The sequence below is a fragment of the Populus nigra genome, chromosome 18 (assembly GCF_951802175.1).
Source record: "Populus nigra chromosome 18, ddPopNigr1.1, whole genome shotgun sequence".
NCBI classification, from domain to species: Eukaryota; Viridiplantae; Streptophyta; class Magnoliopsida; order Malpighiales; family Salicaceae; genus Populus; species Populus nigra.
In genome coordinates this window covers 5518753-5540469 of record NC_084869.1, presented here as the reverse complement: position 1 = coordinate 5540469, position 21717 = coordinate 5518753, and the positions used below count along the sequence as shown (strand labels likewise).

Here is a 21717-nt window from a genome sequence, read left to right as displayed (position 1 = left end):
TTAATAAATTATTAGATAATTTCCATAAAAAGCATGTATAAGTTACTTTTTTTTTTAGTTTAACGTGGATGTCTGGATTAATTTGCGCGCACCTCGACTAATCCCACGGGTCTTGAAGTTAACGACTATGTAAGCCTCCAGTGACCATCATGTTACAGGGCTCGAACCTAAGACCATAGAAAGAACAAAACTCTTGATTCTAACTTCCAAATTTTTTATCACTAGCTCACCACCTAGATGGTTGTATAAATTACATTTTTGTATGCAATGAAAGAAGTACTACACTATTTATTTTAAGTTTTTCAAAACGAGTGAAGGAGCTAATAATCTTTATTTATCGTGACAACATTACCAAAGCCCATGGAAACAATGTGAATTCTATAATATTGGATTAGTCCCCAATGGACCGACCACCTAGAAAGAAGATTACATTTGGGCTTTACCGAACCCACCCCACTCCTTTTTCAGACGGTCGCGAACTTAACAAACACGAAAAGATTTTGATTTGAAACTCACACCCTTAAATCAACTAATCTCTTGCTAGTAAATATATGAATCTGATTGTTTATTCACATTTTCTTCCCTAACTGAATTTGTACTCAGATCGAAATTCGCTTAAAAAATGGAGGCTCCGCAAGGAGGATCCGAGAGGGACAAAACGATCTCCACTTCTCCTGTCTCCCTCGTCTCCAATTTCTGGAAAGGTATCATTTTAATCAATTAAAACCTAATTTTATTTGAATTCACCTTTGATTGATGCTAAATATTGATCTGTCCCGATTTATGAGCCGATGATTATTTTTCTTTTCTTTCTTTCCTTTTTAATAATGATTTGATTTAGCAATTAATATTTAATTTATGCTGCATTTTTGCAAGAGTAGGAAAAAGAATAATGATGATGATGATCTGTTTTGTCAATTTAATACTTGATCTAGACTTTGAGCTGGAGAAGGAGAAAAGTGTGTTGGATGAGCAGGGGCTTAGAATTGCTGAAAATCAGGAAAACAGCCAGAAAAACCGACGGAAGCTTGCCGAGAGCACCAGAGGTACCCTTACCATCACCAATTAATTAAATTGCTAAAAGTTAAGGTTTATCGATTCTTATTTATTTATTTATTTTTGGTGGCAGATTTCAAGAAGGCTTCATCCGACGAAAAGTTAGGTTTGTTTAACTCATTGCTAAAAGGGTTCCAGGAAGAAGTCGATAATCTTACTAAGAGAGCCAAATTTGGAGAAAATGCTTTTCTTAATATCTATCAGAAACTCTATGAGGCTCCAGATCCTTATCCTGCTCTTGCTTCAATTTCTGTAAGTAGCATTGTTATATTCATTTCTTTATGCTGTCTGCAAATGTAATCTGTAACTGGCAAGTGCGTAGTATCTGTTGTTTTTCTCGGTGATAATCTTATGAGTATCAGGAATTTGTCCGCCCTTCACATATGTTGTAGTGCTTAATGTTGGATGTAAGTCTCAGAACTGAGTAATCCTTTAGGTCTCATCCCAATGACGTAAGGTTTCACATGTTGGCAATGTATTCTTGTTAACATTTACTATTGATGTCTGCGGCGCAAGCTTGGGAAGTCCTGTTAAAAAATATTTTAAGTTAGGCATAGATTTAGTAACTGTGTTGGAAACAAGTGCTCTTCTTAGCATCAGTGAAAGCTCAAAGTACAGGAGCTATATCTGAAAATCTTGACTTCTTCATCTTGCTCTCCTCCTGCCAGCATAAGAATTGTTATGACCCACACAGCATCAATCCATTATGCAAAATCTGTTTTCTCTTTGCAGGAGCAAGATCTGAAATTGTCTGAGTTAGAGTCTGAGAGCCGGAAGATGAAAGTTGAGCTAGAGGAGTTCAGGACTGAGGCAGCTCACCTAAAGAATCAGCAAGCAACAATAAGAAGACTTGAAGAGCGCAACCGTCAGTTAGAGCAGCAGGTATGCGTTTGTTTTTCTATGCATTACTTACCAGTAGGAAATGAATTTTGATGTTCCTTCACTGTAGCTGGCAAGTCTTGGAATCACATGGGCTCTTAGGACCTTGGTGTTTGACTGCTATTATGATAGTGATATTGCTTACATGATTTGTAGCAAGCAGTTTGGCTGATAGAGAAAAGCACAGGGTTTATCCTTTTTTGTTGTTGTGAATTTGTTTTTGTTCAAATATTGAGCCATCTATTATTGAACTTTGGCAATCATTTATGAGATTTGCTATTTGTACTGATTAGAATATTATTTGCTCATTTGCTATGTTATATGTGAGCCTAACATTTTCTTACAAGTCATTATATTTTTTCTCCTTTATTAATAGTTACAAAAAAGTTAAATGAATGACAGATATCTTCATGCATAAGTGCTTCGTATTTGAGGTCTTAGCATACATTGTTTGTATGTGCTGCATAATTTTCTCTTCTTTGCTAGAAGTTCCATCCCTAAAGTTGATATCATCACAGATAATTGGAAACAAAGGAGAAGTACAAAAAAATATCAATTCATTCATGTCTTGAAGTACTTATTATTGTCAGACTCAGATGTATATGTATATAGGACACAAGAATAGAGATATTCAATCTGTTCTGACTAATTGTAAGCTGGTTGAGCTAATGGGTTTATTACTACATGGGAACTCTTTGGCCATCTTTTATTCTCTCTGTTTTTTTTTTTTTGAAGTAGCAGACCTTCTATCAGTTAGCAATATGATGTCCTTCCATAGATCACTGCTATTATATGTCAGATCCATAGTCAATATTGATATGCTAATTATTTCTGAAATAAGAATTGTGATTATCTACTTGGTAATGTTTGATGCAGATGGAGGAAAAAGTAAAGGAAATTGTGGAGATGAAGCAACGTAGTTTGGCTGAAGAGAACCAGAAAACATTAGAGGTTTTAAAAGAAAGGTATCTATCCGTGGTTTGTTGTGGTGACAGAGATATCTTTCATTTTCAACGAAAAAAAAAAGAAACGAAAATAAAAGAAAAGAAACAAAAATAAAAAAAAAGTTCTGCTGGTGGCTGTTTGAATTTTCATCTTACTTATCTCTGTTTCTTGTCAGGGAGCAATCATTGCAAGATCAATTACGACAAGCTAAAGAAAGCGTTGCAACTATACAGAAATTACATGAACTTGCACAAAGCCAATTGTTTGAAGTTCGTGCTCAATCAGGTGATATTCAAATCCTTACTTCCTATATTATGTCCTAATCATGCTCTCAAATCTATCGTGTCCATAATTGTTATTACAAGAAACGCTCACCTGTAAATTCTATTTCTATTGCAAGTATCTTATGCCTTTTTTTTCTTTTTTAATAATATCAGAGGAAGAATGGGCAGCAAAGCAATCAGAGGTCAATTTTCTGATGGATGAAGTGGAAAGGGCACAAACACGTCTGCATAGTCTTGAAAGGGAGAAAGTATGTGTTTCACAGTTTGTTTATTCCAACTTGTAATCTATCCTTCTCAATTTGTTCCCTCCTCTTCTTACAACTAATTAGCTTAGCTGCTTTCTTGTCATCTTCTATTGTTCAGTTTTTATGGTGGACTACTAGACATGTTGTTGGATTGTTTGATAATCAGTATGTTCTCGTTTTAACTGCTAGAACTTGTGCAGGGAGAACTGAATAAGCTAGGAAGAATCTTATTGTTACTAATACTATTATTCATCATGAATCAATTCAGTGCATAGAGTTTTATTCAAATAGAACATTTGGTATTGAATGGTCATGGATCTTGTGCCAGATTTCAGCATTCATTGAATTTAGTTAACAACACTAAGTAAATGAAACTGCCTTGTTGTTTTTGCTTCATGGGACATATCAGCAGGGTTTTTTACCCTGTGATTTTAGCTCAATGTCTTTTGTTTGGCTAACAAAATATACAGTTCTAATATGTGACTTTAACCTTCCTCTTGACACCTAGCAATCAGATTTAGGCTTTCATTTCTGCTCGTCTTTATGGTCATGTACCTGCATCTGTGAGTATCGATAAATCATAGGCCAGAGGATCTAGTTTTTGTTTTATTGTTGAAGAATTTCTTCAATTTTTTTTTTATCCCAAGCACTTTGGGGTTTTTTTTTCTATGTTTTTATTAATACATATTAAATCTTACGGAGGAATGTGTAATTGTACTAATTGAAACTGAAAAGATCATGCCATATAGCCTTCCACCATGATATGATCTGTACTGCCAAGTTCTGTGTGATTCTAGATGATTAGTGTCTTGAATGGACTTTTTATGAATGACTTCTTTTCTTTTTAATTGTCTGAAATTTTAACTAGATATTTCTGCAGGGTGTCCTACGCTCTCAGTTGCAATCAGCAAATGAAGAGATTGAAGATAAGAAAGGGTAATGTATTTCAGCACCATTGTCATTCTCTTTGCTTCTGCTTCTTCATAAACCGGTGGCCTTTTTAAACATTTGGATTGGATTTGCACATTCATTATATTTCATTCCTCCAGTGATTGTTTCTTTCCATGATGAATGCTTGCATCATTTGAATCTACCTAGCATTATTTCTTACAGCAATGTTTTTGAGTTTTGTTTGTTGCCGTGTCACAGTGACAATTCAGATTCAACTAGCATTCTCGAGAGTTCTTTGAGCACCAAAGAAAAGCTTATCTCTGAACTTAACATGGAACTTCACAACATTGAAACCACATTGACAAATGAGCGAGAACAACACATTAATGAGATCAAAAAATTGAATATTTTACTTAACGAGAAGGTATGGCACTTTATTCTTTTATTGTTGGTTCAATGTTTATCATGAGATATTAACCCTGTTGAGCTTGAAACTTGTTAGGTTCTCTTTTTATTCTCATGAGATACTGTTCATTTACTCCATGAAAATCAAATGAATTGGATGTATCATTTCTCAGGTGGTGCTATAAGACCTGTAAAATTGAAGCATTTATAATTTCTAGCAGTTCCATCTAATTTATGGCTACAAGTTTTCTGTAAGAATGCATAATGAATCTTTTTTTTGCATAAAAAATTTCCTTCTTAACAACTTCATCGTATGCTTTGAGGATTTAGCAGTACTTAAATAAGTCACTTCAGGAAAAATTTGTGTGCTAGGAATGTGAAAAGTTACATAAATTATAAATGAAAATAGAGCCTGTGTGAGCCTCTCAGTTTCTTGTTTATATCTTAAAAGTTGGCATCTTCTGAACCGAGGGTGTTGTATGAGCTAAATTTCTCTTAGGTTACTAATTGGTTGGGCTGGAGATTTCCTGAAGGAGAAGTAAGAGTTATCCTTATTCATTTGCAAAGAGCTCTGGATCTGGTCAGATTCATGAGAGAGATTAGGGGGAATTTATAACAAACTCTTTTATGTCTTATTATTGGGCTGGAGATTTCTAGTTTGCAGCCTTCTTTACTGGGGTCGATCCAACTTGCTCAACTTAAACTATTTTTTTGGGCTTTATTAACATAGCATGGCCCATCAGAAAAACTGAGCTCTAGAAGAATAGATAATAATTACAACACATGCAATTCCAGATCTTTTCCTTTATCCAAGGATTTAGGCCATAACAAGTTAGACACAGATAAATATCCTTAGCCAATACTTCCACCTTAACCCGGCAACAAGGTTTTGATAGATGATCTTTGCTGCAAAGTGAAAGGGATTGGATCAGATATCCAAGATTTATGTCATTGACTTTGATGAAGTAATGTTGCATAGTATATATGACTGAGGATTGTTGTGAATGGCTGTAAGAAATTAATTTGCTATGCCAATAAAAAATGATTCAGTATGGAAATGATCTATGTTTATATTTGCTTATATATCTCTTTTTTTTGAATTTTTTTTGTTAATTACTTGGGTATTCCTTCATTTTCTTATGCAGGAAGCTGCTCTCGAGGAGATGAAGAAAGAGCTTCAAGCAAAACCAACTGAAAAATTAGTTGATGATTTGCGTAAAAAAGTGAAAATTTTGCAGGTAGTTAGCTCACCATTTTGGTGATTTACACGAGTTCCTGCTGATAATATTTGTTGAAATGTTTTTTTTTTATTTCTTGGGTATAAATAGCCTTTTGAATGTATTGAAGGTGAAATAACATGTCTTTTCTGTGAAGTTAGTTGCTTTGTGGGTTGTTAAACTCAGATAGGTTAAGTTTTTTTATTTAGATTGGATAGCTTCAATCTCTGGATTCTTGTCTATCGTACATCTTGCTATATTAGCCAAGATTTCACACCATTATTGCCAGTTTGAAGTCTTTTCATTGATAAGTCCCAGTGGTCTGAATTCAAATCCCACCTCTGTTCCCTTTACAATGTTTTATTTCTCTCTGTTAATGGTTTCACTATTATTTGATTTAGGCTGTAGGTTACAATTCAATTGAGGCTGAAGATTGGGAAGTAGCTACAAGTGGGGAAGAGATGAGCAAAATGGAGTCTCTTCTTCTTGATAAAAACAGAAAAATGGAACATGAACTCACGCAGTTGAAGGTACCAAGTAGTCCTTGCATTACCTCATTTACTTTCCAGTTTTCCTTTTAGTGTTTGATATTCTAGATCTTGCTGAAGTCACTATTAGGAAATAAATACTGTCTAAATGCTTTCTTATTTTTTGTTCTTTTATTCATTTTTTGTGGTAAGATTTCAATCTTTACCCCATCCATTGACCATGTAGTTCGAGGCTGAGTGCCATACTTTGGGAATGTTTAGGTGGTGGCTAAAGATTTTAAAGATTGGTTATGATGCTCAAATTTTGCTGCTTTCAGGTAAAAATCTCTGAGAAAGCGACTTCACTGGAAACAGCTGAAGGCAAGATAACTGAGCTTACTGCAAAGGTTAATGAACAACAAAAATTAATACAAAAGTTGGAAGATGATATATTAAAGGTTTGGATCAATGACTTTTTAATCTCTTGCATTGCCTATTCTGTAACTTGGTCACTCTGCATGTTAATGTTAGCCTCCATGAATCTATTATGCTTTGCATGTATATTAACAGGTCTTAATGTGTTAATTGTGTTAAAATGTCCATTAAGTTCCCAAATGTATGATCATTCTATTCTTGAATGAACACATCATTGTCAAAGGATTATAGGCATCCGATTTTTAGACAATTTACTATCTTGCAGAGACATAATCAGCAAATAAATAATAAATAAATAAATAACATCCACCCATCATATATGATGATTACAAACATTTCAAAATGTGAAATTTAAGTAGTTTTCTTCCTGATGCAGGGTTATAGCTCCAAAGATCGGAAAGGCAGTCTATTTGATGCTTGGGATCTTTCGGAAGCAGGGGGGGTTGAGTTATCTGAGGTACCTCTCTCTTTCTTCCTACACCGCAATTTCCATTAATGAGTTTATCGAGATAAAATTAACAAGTCATTGATCACTGATGTGTTCTTTGTGATTGCGATGGATACCATCATTTTCGCTCATCTCTAGTAGATAGTTTAGAGCAAAGCTATCTAGCATGAAAAGAGTATTGAAACTAACACAAACAAGAGTTAAAAAAATAAATGACCTAGAAGTTAAAATAAAATTTCACCAGCTGCCATTGTCTGTCATGATTATTTTATAAATTTCTTTTCGCACTGCATAGTATTGCTCTATAGTTAATGGATGCCATTGTTTTCACTCATTAATACTTGTGCATGCCAGGTTTTACTATTTGTTTTGATTAATAAAATGGTAGGGAATTGCAACATATGGGTACACATTTTGTGAAAAAATTAAAGGATTATTAACTTAATTGGCTAGTGAACCTCCAAGGAGGGAAATCATGTAAGGAACATCAATTTAAATATTTTAGTGTTATTTTGTAATTTTTTTCTCTGAGATTTGTTTCTTCTCCATGAATTTTTTCTTATTCATACTTGCCTATTTTGGTCCAGAATGCAGATCAGAAACATGTTTCCTTAGATCAAGATCAGAGCTCAATGCTTAAGGTGATCTGCAATCAGCGAGATCGATTTAGGGCACGTTTGCGGGAGACCGAAGAGGCATGTTATATGCTATACAATCTTTTTGCAAATGCTGACTTTTCATTATAGTTCAGTTTTTTGTTTGGCACATTGAGAAATATTCACATCACTAGATCAAATGTTAGTGTGATTTAAGTGAATTCTTTCAAATATTGTAGGAGGTGAGGCAATTGAAGGAGAAGATAGGGGTGCTAGCAGCAGACTTGGAGAAAACAAAAGCTGATAATGTCAAGCTATATGGAAAGATACGCTATGTCCAAGATTACAATCTTGAGAAAGTAGTTTCTCGAGGATCAAAGAAGGTACCTCATTGCATATCCATTTTTATCTCTATTTCCCTATTTTGCTTCTAGTGTTCTATTTTATTAATGTTATATGATCATTTTCAGCATGCTGAGGATCTGGAAAGTGGCTTTGCCTCAGATGTTGAATCTAAGTACAAGAAGATATATGAAGATGACATAAATCCATTCGCTGCTTTTTCAAAGAAGGTTGTTTTCTTTGAGCACATCTGCTAAAAGTTGTTTCATCACAAAACTCATGGTCACATGTTTGATCATAAAGTGGTTTTTAAGGCCTGCCAAGTCACTTTCCTTCTTTAGCTTTTGTTTTCCCATTTGAAGGTAGTAATTGAATGGAACGGGCATAAACCTCAATACCTCATGCCTGTTCTGACTGATTTTGTTGAGTTAGGGCTTTGTCATTGTTGTTCTTCAAGAAAACTCAATTCAGTTTTCCATTTTTTAATTTTCTAATAGTTGAGAGGGGTGGGCTAGTAATAGTCTGTTTTATCATACTTTGAACGAAGAGATCTTTAATGACATATTTTCAGATTCAATATTCAGATGCATATCTTATAAGCTTTTAGAAGTCATTTATCATGCACTGACCAACCATTTATTTGTGACTAGGAGCGGGATCAAAGATACAAGGAGTTGGGTTTCAGGGATAGAATCACGCTTAGTAGTGGACGCTTTCTTCTGGGTAACAAGTATGGTTTGGTTTTTTCCGTATTGCAACTGTTCTTTACCCCCCTTATTTCTCAGTACATAGTGCAGATCCTGAACCATGCATCTCTCAAATACCAGCATTACTATGGTCTCTAGTTATGATTCACCATCATAACTAATGGTATCTTACATGAATCAGTGTTTGACAGCTTACTGAGTTTTCTGGTCCTTTGAACTGTAACCAGATTTCCTCCTGTCTACTCCACAATTTGTTTATTTTCACCACTGCTTGGATGCTGTTTGCCAGTTTTATAATATGTGCTAACAAATCAGAACACATTTTTATTGATTCCTTCAATTTATCATCACTTCTATTTCCTGTCTTTCCCAATCACATTCTTGTCACATCATTGCATAGGCTAATATTTATTTATATAAATGAACCTTCTATTTTTTTTTTTCTTCAGCTTATGCTTGGAAAAATATAATTTTCACCCATGAATATGGATATTCGTGCTCCGTATGTGTCATGTTCACTTGTGGTTGAGTATCCTTGTTGCCCCTGTATGATGTGTGCTGCTACATGCTTTTCCTGTTCATAGCATTCATCTTATACACCGCGCTCTTAGTTCCCACCTTCTTTTTACGCAAGTATTTTCCAATGTTTCAAAAGCTCTTCAAGTTCTAATTTAAAATAGCTATTGCAGATATGCTCGAACTTTTGCATTTTTCTATACAATTGGGTTACATATTCTGGTGTTCACCTGTCTCTATAGAATGTCAGCTCTGAGCTATCTCAGGTGATCATATGTCATTGCTTAATCAATATCTACGTTTTTTTTAAGATTTTCTGCCAAATTATTAAAGATTGTGTCTTTGCAGCCACGGTGAGGCCTTCGATGGTGATAAAAAGCTGGACCTCCCACATGCACTCTAGTGTATAATACTTTTCTCTGGTTTCTATTGATGAGACTGGATGAAATTGATCGTCCATAAAAGCTCATCGGATGTATATGTAACAAAAGTGACTTGTGATCGACATAATTTTTTTTTTGTTTGACAACGCAATGAAAATAGCGGCATTTTTTTGTTCTTCTTCACGCATTCATTTGTGGGTGGATATCGTGAAGGCACTGAAGAATAGCCATTAGGACTATTTGAATCTACTATAATTAGTGAAATCTGTGTAAGGTTTGCTGTGCGGCGCAGCTGATTATGCCTCCTGACCATGAAAGTGTCAAATTTGTGTCCAAATTAATTTCCCAAGGGATGTTCTAGCGTTGTGTTCATTTCTGTAACTACGATCTTCTGAAAAATTAAGATTCCTTGCCATTCGACGACTCCTGTTTACTAGCTTTTCCTGTTTATTGTCAGCAGATTCTCGTATCTTGCATGTGGGGAATCAGTCACCAAACAAAGGACGGTGAGAATATTCATGGGTGGTGACTCGACGGACAGGTGAGAATATCATAGAAAAGAGATCATTTCTTCCTTCACAGTGATGTCAAATGTCTACGTATATCAGCAGATTAATTAACAGATAACTAACTTCAACCGTGGCTGTGGCCACCTCGTGGCATACACAACTAACCAATATGACTCGATAAAACAAGGATATAGAACATAATTTTCAGATATTGAAATGAGTTAAAAAAAATTTAAAATGTTCATAATAAATATATAACAACACTGATTAAGCTATAAGTCAATACATAATATCCCACTAAACTCACGTTTTAGGTCATATAAAAAAAAGGAATTATAAAACTTTTTATATATATATAAAAGTATATTAATATTTTAAACTAGTGAGTCAAGTCATTAGATCTGAAGCACTGAATCTTGAAAAACTATATAGTTTAATTTCTAATAAATTAAATATTAAATAATAAAATTGAAAAAAAAATCATACAACATGATTTAAAAAAAAATAGCAATTCAAAAAATCAAAATCAAAATTACTATTACTACTATTATTAACAAGTAATATCATTATTATCGTCATCATCACTATTATTATTAAAATTATTATTACTATTATTATTATTACTACCATTGCTATTAATATTATTATTATTACTATTATCATCATCACAACCACCACCACCACCATTATTGCTTGCATTAGCATTATTAGTAATAATAATAGTAGTCCTATTAATATTATTACTATTTTCACAATTATTACCATTATTATCATCACTATTATTATTACTACTACTATTACTATTATTAGTATTTTTTTTATCATCATCATTCTTCTTCTTCTTATCATCATATGACACCACCACAATTATTACAATCATCAATAAAAATATTATTATTATTATTATTATTATTATTATTATTATTATTATTATTATTATTACCACCACCATCACTATAATCATTATTATTATTAAAAAAATAAAAATCATGAACTTAATTTGAAGGATATAATTGAAAACAATAAAACTTTGACAAAAGAGCCAATAAAAACAATAAGAAATCAAAAGAAGAGGACCAAATTGAAATCATTATTATTATCATTGAAAAAAAAAATCATAAACTTGATTTGAAGAATAAAATTGAAAGCCATAAAAACTAGCAAAATGTCAAAGGAAAAAAAAAATTAAAAGTAGAAGGATCAAATTAAAAAAACATTATATATATACAAATTAAAACTAAGGGTTAAATTGAAAACAAATAAAATTTTAACAAAAGAGAAAATGACAAAAACACAAAAATCAAAACTAAAAAGGCTAATTTTCAAATAAAAATAAGAATCATAGTGTATTTATCAGGTTAGGATAGAGAAATGAAGGGGGGAAAAAGGTCATTGGCGATAAACCAACAATATTTGGACAACACGCGCCACTCAAAATGAAAGAAGAGACGTCAAGGAATAAAATGACACGATGAAATCCCATTTTTTACCAATAGAAGCCACTGCACGTGCCACCTGAAGTACATGGTGTTTCCCACATGCTAGCTCGTGCACAAAACACGCCGACAACTTTTTCATATTAAAAAATATTATTTTAATGTAAAATCACATTACTACCCTTAACTAGACCGACAATAAAAAAAATTCCAAGACTAAAAGACCCTAATACTCCTGATATAAGTTAAATTTTTTGGATTCAAGGATACATTTATAATTCTACAGTGTAAAAAAACAAAAATACCTAAATACATCTACTCAAAACTATTGATTTTTTTTTACTCTTAGGGTTTTTTAGTTTTTTTTTTGTACATTAAAACGTTGGATAGCATGTGTAATCTACCCTAATACCTTCCCTTTTAGTATATTTGTTATAATTACTTTTTATTTAAAACCCCTAATTAAAATTTAAATTTTTTAGTATAATCTTTTTTTTTCCAAACTAATCTATATTCTTATACTTTAGTGATAACATGTGTAATCACCCCATTTTTGTCCATGAGAAGAAAAAAATAAAACAAATAAAAAATAAAAAGGGTGGTGTGGGCTTGGACTAAACGACACAGGTGAGCCCAGGTTGTTTTAGTTTAGGCCTAGTTCGATTAAAAAAAATCTTGACAAGAAAATCCCTAGAACAATTGACGCACACACACAGATACACGATATCCTTCCTTATACATGACATGAAAAGACATCCACTCAACCTTAAAAAACAAAACAAAAAATAAAGTGTCATTTTCATCGCCACAAGAATTTTATGATAACAAGTGCTAGTTAACTCACATAATCTTGCTTAGCCACCTCCATATCGACCAAACTAAGAAGCCATTTGGGAGCGCGGTACAAACCACGTTCTCAAAAAATTTAAATTTTTTTTTTCTAAAATTTAATTTTTTTGTATGTTTTGGATCGTTTTGATGTGTTAATCTCAAAAATAATTTTTTAAAAATGAAAAAAATATCATTTTGATGCATTTCGACACGAAAAGCACTTTGAAAAGCAACCGCAACCATACTCCCAAGCAGACCCTAAAGTTGATCGAACTTTTCCTTTGCCCTTATGCATTAAGAGTGGGCTGGACCTAATGTGAACTTCGTGGATATAAAGATTCAGAAACCCACAAGTAAGTTTAAACACAATCCTAGAAAAGTCAAAAATAAGATTTGAGATAAAAAGCATGACATAACAATTACCTTGAACTGAGGCACCAATACTATTAGAATTCGAACCCCCGCCATATAATTAGCAAATCGTGAATGAGAAGTATAAGAAAGATGTCACAAAAACAATTGTCTTTCGATAAGTCAATTTCATTTCTTTCAAGAACAAAACAGTATGAGTTTTCCTCTCTTACACATAAGTATTATTATGAAATAAGAGTTTGTAAAAAAGACTTAAGTAAAATAAATAACCTTATTTATAATAGTAAAAAAGTCATAAGCAATGTTGGAGAAATAATAAAAAAATTCTAAATAAAATAGAAAAAGAATCTTAAATCAACTAGGAAATTAATACAAATCCCGCATGGTAGCTTTTAGACCTTATCTCAAGACCTTTTTAATGTCCAATTGATATGAGATTTCAACTATATATAAAACAAGACCTTTGGAAACTTTTGATAAAATTTTAGCTTGATCCAATCATTGGATTGAAAATTATACTTATTGGTATAAAACTATGCATAAGGAAAAATCAACCCAAAACCAACTAAAATGTCCTTAAATAATAAAGTGTTGCTACCAAATTTTACTCTTTTAAATAAGCATGAAAAGTTTTGTAATAAATATGTCCCTTTATTTTCCTTGTATAAGATGGAAACTACAAAAATATTTTGTCAAAATATCCTTGTAATGTTAAGATTAATTTTCATTACCTATCTTTTCTTGTAGAACATGGAAAGTTGTTAAAACAAGGCCTCCCAATTATACCGCCAACCATAAGCCCAAGTTGAGGTTGAGTTGAGCCCTTTTGCAGATAGATTAAGTTGATTATAGGTTATCCCATATGTGTTGAAGCCTCTTTAAAGTTAACCTTGGCACAAATGCTCTAAACAAGTCATTCAATGTCTGTTTTAGCTTCTTGGCCTTTGACCTTGTGATTGATCCAATTAGCACCTTTACTGGATCCTATGTCATGGTGGGCTAATTCGTAACATCCCTTATTTCCTAAAGAAATTCAATCTCGAATCATCATCCACATTAAACAAAAAAAAATTTGAAACATTGAAAGTAACACTAATATTATACTCGCTTAGTAAATACATTTTATAGGCATTTTCATTTGTTCTTTTAAAGATTTGGAATGGACCATCTCCTTAAGGTTGCAATTTTGATTTCTTTTAGGATGGAAACCTTTTCTTTTGCATATACACCTAAACTAAATCATCTAGTTGGAAAACAACTTGTTTACGCCTTTTATTTGCCTTAAATGCATATTGTTCATTCTTCTTTTCTATATGTTATCGTACCCTCTCATGAATTATCTTCGCTATTTATGCTTTTCTATTTCCATCAAGACTAATCATTTCATCAACAGATAAACAAATCATATCTAATGAAGTTAATGAGTTAAAGTCATACACGATCTCAAATCATAAAAAATCAGTAGTAGAATGCACACTATGATTTTAAGCAAACTCAATAAATGACAAACAATCTTCTCAATTTCTAAGAATATTTTGGATGATGGTATGTAAAAGTGTATTTAAATTCCTATTTACTACTTCTATTTTCTCATCCGTTTGTAGATGACAAGTAGTCAAAAACAATAACTTAGTTCCCACCTTTCTCCACAAAACCTTTCAAAAGTAGCTGAGAAACTTAACATCTCAATATGAAACTATGCTTCTAGGAACCCCATAAAGTCATACTATCTCCCTAAAGAACAAGTCTATTGTTGCGATGTTGCGGTCGCACAAATTAATTACCCTAGCTTAAAACACACAAGATAGTATAGAGCAAGCAAGGGGTCGATCCCACGAGGAAGTTTCAAGTCAGATTTTTATGTTGTACGTTATGTAATTGGGGGGATTTGGTTTGTGATTATCTAAACTATGGCAGCAATTAAACTAGCAAACAAAATCAATTAAAACAGAAACTTATCAAGAAAACAAACCTTGGTCGCAAGCACACATCCACCAACGGAAATTAGAACCGATCCTTGAAACAAAAATTGCAGTTTATGTTCTGAAATTTTATCTTTTCTTAACGTTGATTAATTAACGGATCCGCCGTATAACTAATCCTAACCAACAAACAATCAAAGTGTCCGCACTAATGATTCAATTTCATGGTAGCTTTAAGAACTAGATAATTTTATGAAGATTAACATACAAGCTGTCCGCAGCTTGTGTCACTTTGTTCTAATGTTCTCCCTAAGTTCAATAACGTAGTTCCGCCACAATTATCAAGCTTAGTTGCTTCACAAGTTCATATATCACAACTCCGGTTTTGATATTAAACTTAGCAATAGATTGTTCACAACAATAACTTAGAGTCCGCTCTAGCAATCATCAACAACAATCATAGAAAATATGCATAGGAAAACAATCATACTCATTCATAACATAAACTGAAAATAGAAGGAAGAATAAATCTCACGGTTCTTGAAATCCGAAGGTTTGTTGTGTCCTTGCAACCAAGAAAAGAGCTTAGCCTTGCATAACTATTGAACAACTACTTCTAAAGAATGAAAAGAGCATGATTTTTGGGTTTATAGAGGAGAGAATTTGTGTTTATTCTCTGCTGGCTGCTGCCTCCTTTTGCTCTCCCTCTTTTCTGCTAGCTGCTGCCCCTTCTCTCTTTCTTTTTATATGCTAAGAAACCCTAGTCTCTATTTTACAAAATAGTCCTTCCTTAAGTTGACAGTTTACATTTAAGTACTTCAATAACTATTTTTCCTAAAAAGGAGAAATAGCCTTGCATGAAATCTTCAAACTCTGACTTAGAGGAGCTAAATTGCTGATATAAAAACTTGGATGTCGGTTTAGATGCTTCGGAATGTAATTTGGACTCGTTTCTTCACGAAACCTTTTTGCTGGCAGAATTCAGTTGTCATCTTTGGAAACTCATATCTCCCTCATATGACATCGTTTGTGGCTGAACTTTTGAGCGTGGATAGGTCTTTGAATTAGGAATCCAAGAAAATTGAGTTTGCATCAATTGGACTTCTGTAGCTCCAGATATTAAATTTTGAATGGCCAAAGGTCAATACTGGCAGAATGCGAGATTTGACTTTGCAGGATGTGATTTCCATGATCTTTCTCCTTTTATTTTTCTTGCATTACATTTCCAGAAAGATATGGATGTTAGCTTTTTAGTGCCACTGGTATCACTTCATTTCGATCTCTAGAACTCACGCTCTGCACAAAACATCGACTGAACGTCAAATCTGCCAATTACCTCCAATTTACTCCTTTTTGCATCTTTCATCCAAAAATGCCTTCAAAACATAAAACAAAGAATATCAAGGCATTTTATATATAAAACATGGACAAAACATTAGGTAAATGTGGGTGAAACTATCGAATAATATGGTTACATCATCTATTATTTTAGTTGTAGCATCAATTTTATGACATGTTATGCACCGTCTTAAAAAATCAATCAACAAGCACAAAGATAAAATCTCTAGCCCTTTTCAACCTAGGTAAATCTAAAACAAAGTCCATAGAAATATCTATTAAAGATTTCTTAGGTACAGGTGAAAGAGTATACAAACTATGCAGTAAGATCTTAGACTTAGCTTTTCTATACGTAATGCATTCATCACAGATTCTTTGCATATCATTTTTTTACTATTATAGACCAATAAAAGTGTTCATATAATACATTAAAAGTCTTAGCGACACTAAAATGTCCCATTAAACTGCCCTCATAAGCTTCTCGTACAAGCAATTCATGAATAAAACCATTAAGTGCTTTGATGCAATCCAAGCAATATTAAGAGATTCATTAGAGGTTCCAGTTGGTCTAATGACAAGACTTAGGGCTACGAGGTTCAAAGAATATTTCAATGAATTTCTTCAAAACACATAGGATAAGGTGGACTTTAAGAAGATATTAAATAATAAAGTAAAAGTCTTGAATAATTTAACTCATGTTCAAGAAGGGCTTGTGAGTGGGCATTCAGACGTTACAAAAATATTGGAATAAAAAGATTTAAATCTACCAGTTTTAACCTTTAGCTACTTTTTTGTCATAATTGGAGTTGTAAAAGGAATTTTAATGTGGTTCTAGTTGCATTGAAAAGTAGACATCCATAGTTTTCCATTGATATATAACACACCATCTAATTCATTAAGACACGAGATAACCATGCATTTAAAGTTGAACTTTGATTCTGCCAATAGATTACAAAAATGACTTTAGGCTTATTTAAATTAGTTGGGCTATTGTTTTATTTATCTTTTAGTTATTATTAAGACTTTTAAAGATATTATAGCCTTTATTTAAATTTAGGTTCATTAGATTATTATTATTTATTAGGTTATCCATATTTATTAGGAATATCCTATTAGACTTAGAATTCTTTATAATATTACTCTTTTGTAGAGATTATTTTTTAGAAGAGAGACTATTTTTAATAAAGAAATCGACATTCTTGCTATCTTAAATATGGTTAAGTGATTCTCATATTAAGTTCTTGATTGAACTTGTAAACTCTTTAAAGGATTGATTAACTCCTTTGTGATTTTATATTACTCATTCACGTCTCTTCATAGATGTAAATAAAGAGTAATCATTGTGTGTAACTTTGGCTCTCCAAGGCAAGTTATTGTTGGGTCAAGTTGCAAACCATTCAAATTTGATTTTATCATATCCTGGGAGATGTTCACATCACGTACAAAGTCTATTTTCTTTAAACAAAGTATCCATCAAGTCTATAGAATTCTTCAAAAGCTGAATTTTCACATGCATGAAATACATTAGCAAAATCGCTATTAACGTACAATTATTTCACATAGTTAAATATGAACAACTTAGCACTCAAAGTAGATAGAAGAATATACATTTTTAGTAACGCATTATCCATTATATTTTTCATAACTTGCTTGTATTTGATCATATATAAGAATGTTTCAATAAATTCCACCAAATTGATATGTCACGATTCAACTTACCTCCCTTTCAAATACTTCAACGATTCATAATCCGAATGAATCATGAATTCTTTTGGCCATAAGTAATGTTACCACATCTCCAAATTTCTTACCAAAATGTGAAGCTCCTTATCATAAGTAAGATAGTTTAAGCTTGCACCATTGAGCTTTTTTCTAAAATAAGCAATAGGTTACTTATCTTGTATTATAATAGCTTTAATACCTATTACTGAGCCATGACTTTTAATCTCAAAATCTTTCATAAAATCAAGTAAATCTAAAAAAGGTGTTGAATAAAGTTTTTATTTCAACAAGTTAAATGCATTACCTTATTTAATTTCCCATTTAAAACCAATAAACTTTTTAACAATCTTAATTAAAGGTGCAGTTATAGTACTAAAATCCTTGACAAAATGCCTATATAAACTAGTCGAACCATGAAAGCTTCTTACTTCTATGACCGATTTAGGTGTAAGCCATTCTTGGATAGCCTTAACCTTTTCTCATCTATCTGAATACCTGTGCACTAATAACATAACCAAGTAACATAATTTTCTCGATGCAAAAGGTACACTTTTTTAAATTAGTATGAAATGATTCTTTATACAACACATCAAGTATTAGTTTAATATGTCATATGGCCACTTGATTGGTTATACATGGCATTATTATATTCATGTAAATATATATTTATTATTAATAAAGGCTTAATTTATCTTTAATATTCATATAATATTAGATTAATGAATCTAGAGTAAAGATAAAGTCTATAAAACAAAAATACTATGTAAAGAAAATTATAAATTTGTTATAATTATGAGATTTCTATTGCATCAAAGCATTGTTTCTAAAATGTTCATGGTTAATGTTCTCTTAAATACTAGACATTCATTAGAGCTGTAAAGACCGATACATATTATATTCTTTTCTTTATGAAAGGAAGAAGCTGATTTCATAAGTTGAGGTATAAGGGATACCTAGAACTAATATGTAGATACTTGTCATAAGATATGTACACTGAACTGACTCACATGAGAATTTCATATGAAGATATCACTTATATCTATGGAAAGGCTTACGTGACGGCTGTGTAAGTGATCTTTTGACTTGAGATCCCTAAGTCATCTTATATAAAGAAAGTTGTTCTTTGATCCTGTTACATATTATCTTAATTGAGGTAATGAAAAGGTAAACATTGGGTATAGCATGAACTATATAAAGGTAATTGAGTTATCAATAGAAGATTCATCACCTTAGGTGAATTAAAGAAAATATTTCATTTGTTCTCAAATAGTATTGACTGAGAAATTGTTGGCCAAGGTGAAATGAGATTTGAAAAGAGTTTCAAATCTTATTCAAACAATCAATGACTACCATGTAGAGAACAAACATGATTTAACATGACAGACATACTTCATGCTTTAATTTTAAATTCAAACATTATTGATAAAAATATATTAATTACAATGAGAAACTAGTCATTGCAAGGTTAAGTCAAACCACTAATAACTTTTCTAATATTTGGGGAATCATGACACGTTGCTAAACGATGCACCTGATCTTCAAATATAAATTAATCAATTGTTTAATTGATAATAAATTAAATTATTTAATTCTATTTAATTATAATTATAATTTATATTTGGGTCAACATATTAAGAGCCTAATGAGTCACACACTTTAAGAACCATTAGTCAAAAATTAAACTGGGATGATTTAATTAAGTATGACTTGATTAAAATATATTTTAGAAATTAAAGACTAAAATACAATTAATACAAACATTATATTTATAGACCTAGAAAAATCAAGGACTTGATTGAGTTAATTTCTAAAATTATCCTAAATTAATACATGAATATTATTCAGCGGGTAAATTGATATTTTGTCAATTTGTAGGGTTTTTAGATTTTCTTATAAATAGTAAGTTATGCCTCTTATTTTTATGAGTTGTTGTCTGTTAGACATAAAACTACATAAACACAAAATTAAAGCTAGCACTCTAGACATAGCAATCCCTCTCTTCTAAATAGAGATTAAGGAGATTTCTCACAGATAGTTTATGTAGATTAACATTGAAGGTCCGACAATTGGACAACTTGTGGTTTGCAACAACCCAACCTTTAAAGAATTATTCAAAGTCGAAAAAAGATTAGATCTTCAGATAATAAATCCCTAAACAACTCTAGATCTGTTTAACATGATCCTAGAAACTCCCGAATAATTTTGTTTCATAGTTTTTGTTGCGTGTATGATATTCGTGAAACCCAACATCAAGTACATGACATAAATGTTTAACATGCTCATTTAAAATCTTGCTATAGCTTAGAAAATCATCAAAATACACTACTATGAGTTTGCTTATAAATGCACAAAACACATGATTCATTAGTCTCATAGAAGTACTAGGTGTATTAGTAAGTCTAAAAAGCACGACTAACCATTTATACAAACTATACTCAGTTTTAAACGCAGTTTTTTATTTATCATCCTCTTTCATCCTAATTTGATAATATCCACTTTTTAAATTAATTTTTAAAAATACACAATATTCATGCAATTCATTTAACATATCATCAAGCCTAGGGATAAGATGTTTATACTTTACTGTTATGTTGTTGATAACATGAAAATCAACATACATCCTCCAAGTTTCATCATTTTTAGGCACAAGTAAGACCGAAATAACACATGGACTCATGATTTCTTGTATGTACCTCTTTGATATTAACTGCTTTACTTACCTTTGAAGACCTTTGTCTTTGTAAGATTACTTCGGTAGGTTGATCAGTTAGGAATCACAGCTTTGGATATAAGATTAATTTGATGTTTGATTCCTCATATTGGTAGGAAATCATTTGGAATATCTTTGGGAGACACATTATTAAATTTTCGCAATAAAGAAACAACCACACTAGTAATAGAAGGATCAAGTTTGTTTGTGTTAAAATAAGACTCTTTACACACAAGAACAATCATCATCTTATTATAATAAAAGCACTTTTAACATCACCCTCTCTTGCATAGAAAATTAGTTGTTCCTTCATTTTTTTTCCCTTTTTCTAACCTTTATTTTTTTTTCTCTTCTTCTGTCTTACCTCCACTCTTGACAAAATTCATATTTTTTTAATTAGTGGTTGAATTTGATTATCTTTTCTCACCATGTTCCTCACTTATATTTCATCTCCTCTCCGCCTCGCTTTTCCTTTCTAATTTTATTTTATCTTTATAAACTTGTTTTAACATATTTAACAATAGAATGCATATCTCTAAACTCATCATGAATCCACTGTGAATATGGGTTCATAAATGAAAAAGAATGGAAGCTAACCATCCTAAATGAAAGGTCAAGGAATGAAAATCATTGTCATATGGATTCATAAACGAAAAAGAAGGTTGCGTTATGAATACACTGTGAATATTATTAAAATGCCAAAAAATGGTTATTTTTCATAAAAAAAAAAATGGTTTGGTTATATGTTCTAAACTGCTTATAAATAGATATATGATATGCAACATTTTTTGCTCTCTAACACCCAAAAAAAAAAAGTTTGGGAAGGAAAAAGAAGCTATTAATACCTAAGAAAATTTCATTTTTATACAACAAATTATTTTATATAATTAACAATTTGTATGTGCTAACTATAAAAAAAAAAAAAGTGAGTCACTTATAGATTGACAAGTGGATTGATGGCATTCATGGGACGTATACAATGAGTCAAGTGATGGCTAATCATATTTTTTCATGTATAGAAAAATAAATAAATAAATAAAAAGCATGTATCGATAAGTAAA

The 21717-nt window shown here is 31.8% G+C and overlaps 1 protein-coding gene across 1 annotated transcript; it reads left to right on the top strand.

Annotated features, from left to right (window-relative positions):
* Positions 1 to 447: 447 nt before the first annotated feature.
* Positions 448 to 9993, top strand: LOC133678719 (protein CASP). The gene is made up of 19 exons (XM_062101183.1): positions 448 to 704; positions 936 to 1046; positions 1130 to 1308; positions 1789 to 1938; positions 2812 to 2900; positions 3056 to 3165; positions 3318 to 3412; positions 4290 to 4345; positions 4559 to 4724; positions 5851 to 5943; positions 6324 to 6452; positions 6728 to 6847; positions 7201 to 7281; positions 7860 to 7967; positions 8108 to 8251; positions 8339 to 8440; positions 8861 to 8940; positions 9607 to 9699; positions 9782 to 9993. The coding sequence occupies exons 1-19, from the start codon at positions 623 to 625 to the stop codon at positions 9834 to 9836; spliced, it is 2043 nt and encodes a 680-aa protein (XP_061957167.1). The 5' UTR covers positions 448 to 622; the 3' UTR covers positions 9837 to 9993.
* The last annotated feature ends 11724 nt before the right edge of the window (positions 9994 to 21717 follow it).

Coding starts and splice junctions, on each gene's coding strand:
- LOC133678719 (XM_062101183.1), top strand. CDS start 623: ATGGAGGCTCCGCAAGGAGGATCCGAGAGGGACAAAACGATCTCCACT. Junction 3,413..4,289: donor ATAGTCTTGAAAGGGAGAAA/GTATGTGTTTCA, acceptor ATATTTCTGCAG/GGTGTCCTACGCTCTCAGTT. Junction 9,700..9,781: donor TCAGCTCTGAGCTATCTCAG/GTGATCATATGT, acceptor GTGTCTTTGCAG/CCACGGTGAGGCCTTCGATG.